This window comes from Aquarana catesbeiana, linkage group LG02 (genome assembly GCF_042186555.1).
Source record: "Aquarana catesbeiana isolate 2022-GZ linkage group LG02, ASM4218655v1, whole genome shotgun sequence".
NCBI classification, from domain to species: Eukaryota; Metazoa; Chordata; class Amphibia; order Anura; family Ranidae; genus Aquarana; species Aquarana catesbeiana.
Genome location: NC_133325.1, coordinates 239,668,013 through 239,674,012, shown reverse-complemented (window position 1 = coordinate 239,674,012; position 6,000 = coordinate 239,668,013). Strand labels below are relative to the sequence as shown.

The 6,000-nt window shown below is 44.3% G+C and overlaps 1 protein-coding gene across 4 annotated transcripts in view; it reads right to left on the bottom strand.

The window, feature by feature from the left end:
- Positions 1-1,466: 1,466 nt before the first annotated feature.
- Positions 1,467-6,000, bottom strand: part of LMO7 (LIM domain 7) — a 281,768-nt gene continuing 277,234 nt past the window's right edge. For all 4 annotated transcript variants that reach the window (XM_073614268.1, XM_073614266.1, XM_073614269.1 and 1 more), the window contains one exon: positions 1,467-2,160. In XM_073614268.1, the coding sequence (XP_073470369.1) occupies positions 2,138-2,160 (23 nt within the window). In that variant the 3' untranslated portion in view covers positions 1,467-2,137. The remainder of the gene's footprint in view (positions 2,161-6,000) is intronic.

The window sequence follows — 6,000 nt, the reverse complement described above, 5'->3', positions numbered from 1 at the left end:
ATAATTTTGCCCCTGTTCAAATCATTAGTAAGACCTAATCTGGAATATGCAGTTCATTTTTGGGCACCAGTTCTCAAAAAGCATATCGGGGAACTGGAGAAAGCGCAGAGAAGGGTAACCAAACTAATAAGAGGCATGGAGGAGCTCAGCTATGAGGAAAGATTAGAGGAACTGAATTTATTCACTCTTAAGAGGAGAATAAGGGGGGATATAATCAACATGTTCAAATATATAAGGGGTCCATATAGTGAACTTGGTGTTGAGTTATTCTCTTTACGGTCAACACAGAGGACACGGGGGTACTCTTTACGTCTAGAGGAAAAGATTTCCTCTCCAAATACGGAAAGGTTTCTTCAGAGTAAGAGCTGTGAAAATGTGGAATAGACTCCTGCCAGAGGTGGTTCTGGCCAGCTCAGTAGATTGCTTTAAGAAAGGCCTGGATACTTTCCTAAATGTACATAATATAACTGGGTACTAACATTTATAGGTAAAGTTGATCTAGGGAAAATCCGATTGCCTCTTGGGGGATCATGAAGGATTTTTTTCCCCTTCTGTAGCAAATTGGATCATGCTCTGCTGGGGTTTTTTGCCTTCCTCTGGCTCAACTGTGGGTATAGAATTGGGTATACTGGATTTTACCATATTTTTTTTTTTTGTATGGTTGAACTGGATGGACTTGTGTCTTTTCAACCTAACTATGTAACCAAAAAAACATTGCCAGGAACCAGAATGTAAAGCTACAAGAAAACCCTGTCCACATGACAGGTCCCTTCCAGAGTCCACACTTTCCCGACACAATAGGCATTACTCCCAAGGGGTCCTCAGGGTCTGTGTGCCATAAGAATAAACCACGGCCCTAGACCTGTATAGCATCCGGGGCTAAATACACTCGCATCACGTGCTAAGGTGAGCGCCTATTGAAGAATCCAGAGCCCAAAGCAAACATTTTAGGATAGCTGCAGCAGGTCCCAGGTACAGTTTTCTAAGGTAACAACCAAGGGGAACCAACCCAGAAACTGCTAGTGAGCCACAGAAGCATATAACCCATGGTAGAGCAGCACTATCAGCCTATGGAGGGGTTAGTGGGGTGGGTTTCCTTTTGGGTTTTAAGTAAACAAAAAATGTAAGCACCCCTGTCAGTGTTTAATGGTTTGTCCCAAATCTCAAACTACCATTTTTGCTGCAAAGTTTGGCCTGTTAAAGGAAGTTGAAAAATAAGACTTCCTGGCAGGATAAACAGGTAAAATTATAGAAAACAAAAAGCCCAAACTGAAAGTATTGCGGCCACCACATCTAATGGTTGGTAAACTGCATATATTAAATTTTTGCTTTTGTGTTTAGATGCACTTTAAACATTGCATATTGCAAAATTTTACTCATTCTGGTAAGATTTGGGAATAACCAATATTGGCATTATCCTTTACATAACAAATAACTGTTTAAGAAATAAAGCAAAAAAACGTATATCTGATTCAAATGCAGCCACAATTTTATTTACAAAATTAAATCAGAAAATATTTTAGATACAGAAAAGCTTGTTTAGAAAATAAACATTTTTAACAAATAATTTCAAAGAAAAAACAAAATAAAGGAACAAGTGTTAAAGGCACAATTCCTGCATAGAAATTTGAGTGTCAGAAAATTAGAATTCGCAGCATTTCTGCACATAACCACAAAATAGTGATATACCTCGAGGTGCATACAATACATTCAAATGCGATTTAGTATTATTTTGTTCTTGAAAATATATTGCCAAAAGGTGGTGACAACCATCTACTATTAATTTGATACTGCACGTTAAATAGCATTTTAATGAATACCCCTCTTCAGACACTGGCAATGAAATAGATGAAAGAAGGGCACAAAAATGTTTAGAAATTGCACATAAAAGCGTACTTTTTACAGAGAGATTTCAGAACACTGAAAATACAACACGCCCCTTAGCTTTGATTATCCTTTCATAAATACGTCAACAAAATCTAATTTAAGAATAAAAGGCAACTGCAAAGTTGTATATTACAGATAGCATATATAAACCACATGAAGCACACATCCAGTTTGTGCCTATACATTTACATCATCGTCTAATTGGTACTCCTCAGCTTCTTCTAGAAGTGGCTCTGAAGTGATAGGGCCATCACATGGAGGTGGGCTGCCCAGCTATGGATAGAGAAAATGCACAATATACTTAGTCCTCTACTTTAAATATTTTTCATCAAGGTAGTTTAGCTACTCTATATGCATTAACAATTTACATTTAAAGCAATGATGCTATATTAGACATTTAAATTGTTTTTTTTTTTTTATTCCTACTTAAAAAAATTCAGCAGAAAAATAATAGCCAAGAAGGGAAGGGAAATGAGGAGTCAATTTGGGCTGTGTAAAGTTAATTAAGGGTAAATAAGGAGTACTACAATATAGAAATACATTTTATTAAACATTTTTTTCTAAACTTGTAAGGTTTCTTGAAATAATCTCATACGCGGATCAAAAAGGGTCACACCATGGTCAACCTATGAATGAAATAGTAAATACAATGCAACAAAACATTGCTACGCTGTATTACTCAATGACACTTGCAAACTATCTGCAAGTATCATTTTAGGCGTTTGGCACATTAGCCTTAGCAGCTCCTGTGTGCTGTGGCACACAATCCCCTGGCTTCTACATTGGCTTTAACCCATGCACACATGTACAGCGCTTCTCTCCCAAATGCCAAAGAGGTGCATTCACGGAGAAGCACTCCATGTGCAGATAAGCGTCAATTAAAAATCCCCTGGCATTTATTCAAGCATGGGCATGTACAACCATTCATTTGCATTGGCGATTGTATGTGCAGCTTCACGTGTGCCAGAAAGCTCTGAGAATTTTACACCTCAGCACACAGCAGTTACTGAGCTTCCAGGAACACAGGAGAAGCTGCATTGGGGATTGGAGAGGAGAGAGATGGTGACAGGGGAGAGAAGCTAAATTTAAGAGATAAGCCCTAAACAAAGCTTATAGGACATATCTCCAGTGTTTAAAATTCTCAAGTGGTTAAAAAGGTCCACAGAAAAACAAAAGCAGCAGCTGATTTAAGACCTTTAGGACAATCTATATGTAAAACCTTAACATCTTTTGTACAATCTCATTCAGATTTACCAAAAACTTTGTAATATTACACCTCAGTACTAACAATAATTTACAAAGCCATCCATAACTCTGCCCCCAGCTACATCACTAACCTAGCTTTAAAATACCAACCAAGCCACTCTCTTCAGTCCTCCTGCTCTCTAGTTCCCTGGTCACCTCCTCCCATACTGTCCTCCAGAGCTTCTCCCATCCTTTGGAACTCCCTACTTCAAGCTGTCCGACTGTCCCCTAATCTATCCATCTTTAGATGATCCCTAAAAACCCTTCTCTTTAAAGAAGCCTATCCTGCTTTTAATGCACTGTTTTACTTTCTCCATCAGCTCATCCCCCACAGCTATTACCTTTTGTATAAATTGACCCTCTCTCAAATTGTAAGCTCTAATGAGCAGAGCTCTCAGATTCCTCTTGTACCAAATTGTAATGTAACTAATGTTGGCCTTCATTTTTTTAAGTGCTGCACAAACTCATGGTGCTACATAAATCCTGTATTATAATAACAAAGCAAATTTAAACAATCTATTTAATTTGAATCAAATCAGAAAGGCCCTTGCACTACAGAGTTTAAGGTAGATCTAAATGAGACTGTACAGTTTATGCATTTTTTTGCGTTCTATGCTTGGTGCTGCAATTAAAAAAAAAAAAAAAAAAAAAAGGATTTCCTTTTTTATGGTACATTAGGAAATAGGTGATAGCAATATACATTTGTGTTCATTAAAAACGGTCTCAAATATCACATAATGCACAAGTGACATTAACATAGCCACAATACATAATTTAAAAGTTTACATTCCTTTAAACTAAGAATTGCATTACTGTGCTCTTCTCCCCCCAAATATAAAATTGTAGCAAGACACTTGTATTCTTAAGGCTCGGTTCACACTGGGGCGACTTGGGATCCGACTTGTACGTCCTCAAGTCGCCCCAAGTCGCTCCAGAAATAGTTTCAATGGGAGTTAACGCTAGCGTCTTAATAGACACTACTGAAGTCGCTCCGACTTCAGAGCGTACTCCCTGTACTACTTTGATCCGACTTTGATCCAACTTCAGCCTATTGACTATCATTGAAGTCGGATCGCCGTCTCGCATGATCCGACTTCGGCATGCGACTTGTGCTCAAATGATCTTGAGGGGAACTCCGCGCCAAATTTTAAATAAAAATCCGGCATGGGTTCCCCCTCCAGGGGCATACCAGGCCCTTGGGTCTGGTATGGACCTTGAGAACCCCCTACGCCGAAAAAACGGCGTGGGGGGTCCCCCCCAATCCATACCAGACCCTTGTCCGAGCACGCAGCCCGGCCGGACAGGAATGGGGGTGGGGACGAGCGAGCGCCCCCCCCCTCCTGAACCGTACCAGGCCGCATGCCCTCAACATGGGGGGTTTGGTGCCTTGGGGGAGGGGGGCGCGCTGCGGCCCCCCCCACCCCAAAGCACCTTGTCCCCATGTTGATGAGGACAAGGGCCTCTTCCCGACAACCCTGGCCGTTGGTTGTCGGGGTCTGCGGGCGGGGGTCTTATCGGAATCTGGGAGCCCCCTTTAATAAGGGGGCCCCCAGATCCCGGCCCCCCACCCTATGTGAATAGGTATGGGGTACATGGTACCCCTACCCATTCACCTAGGGAAAAAAGCGTCAATAAAAAACACAGTACACAGGTATTTAAAATAATTTATTAGGCAGCTCCGGGATCTTCTTCCGACTCCGGGGGTCCCTCCGGCGTCTTCTCCCGGTGTCCGCATCTTCTGCCGGCTCCACCGCTATCTTCTGGCGCTCTTTTGCCAGCGGTGGTCCGGACCTCTGGATCATCTTCTTCCCTCTTCTCTTCCAGAGATGTTGACACGACGCTCTCCCCAGCCAGAATGGTTTCTGTGCGCTCTGCAAGGGACTTATATAGGCGGTGACCCCGCCCCCTTATGCCGTCACAGTCCCTGGGCATGCTGGGTCTGTGACGTTTTAGGAGGCGTGGTCACCGGGTGATGACCACGCCCCCTTATGACGGCACAGCCCCAGCATGCCCTGGGACAGTGACCTCATAAGGGGGCGGGGTCACCGCCTATATAAGTCCGTTGCGGAGCGTTCAGAGACCATTCCAGCTGGAGAGAGCGTCGTGTCAACATCTCTGGAAGAAAAGAAGAAGGCAGAAGTCCGGACCACCGCTAGCAATTGAGCTGCAGAAGATAGCGGAGGAGCCGGCAGAAGATGCGGACACCGGCAGAAGATGCGGACACCGGGAGGAGACGGCGGAGAGACCCCCGAAGTCGGAAGAGGACCCCCGAAGTCGGAAGAAGATCCCGGAGCTGCCTAATAAATTATTTTAAAAAACCTGTGTACTGTTTGTTTTATTGACGCTTTTTTCCCCTAGGTGAATGGGTAGGGGTACCATGTACCCCATACTCATTCACATAGGGTGGGGGGCCGGGATCTGGGGGCCCCCTTATTAAAGGGGGCTCCCAGATTCCGATAAGCCCCCCGCCCGCAGACCCCGACAACCAACGGCCAGGGTTGTCGGGAAGAGGCCCTTGTCCTCATCAACATGGGGACAAGGTGCTTTGGGGTGGGGGGGCCGCAGCGCGCCCCCCTCCCCCAAGGCACCAACCCCCCCATGTTGAGGGCATGCGGCCTGGTACGGTTCAGGAGGGGGGGGGGCGCTCGCTCGTCCCCACCCCCATTCCTGTCCGGCCGGGCTGCGTGCTCGGACAAGGGTCTGGTATGGATTGGGGGGGACCATGCCGGATTTTTATTTAAAATTTGGCACGGAGTTCCCCCTAAAGATTCATACCAAACACAGTGGCGGGGATCCAAGTCGGATCCCCGTTCATTGAAAGTCGGATCCACAAGTCGTGTTGAAGTCGGGTTGAAGTCGCGTTGCAAA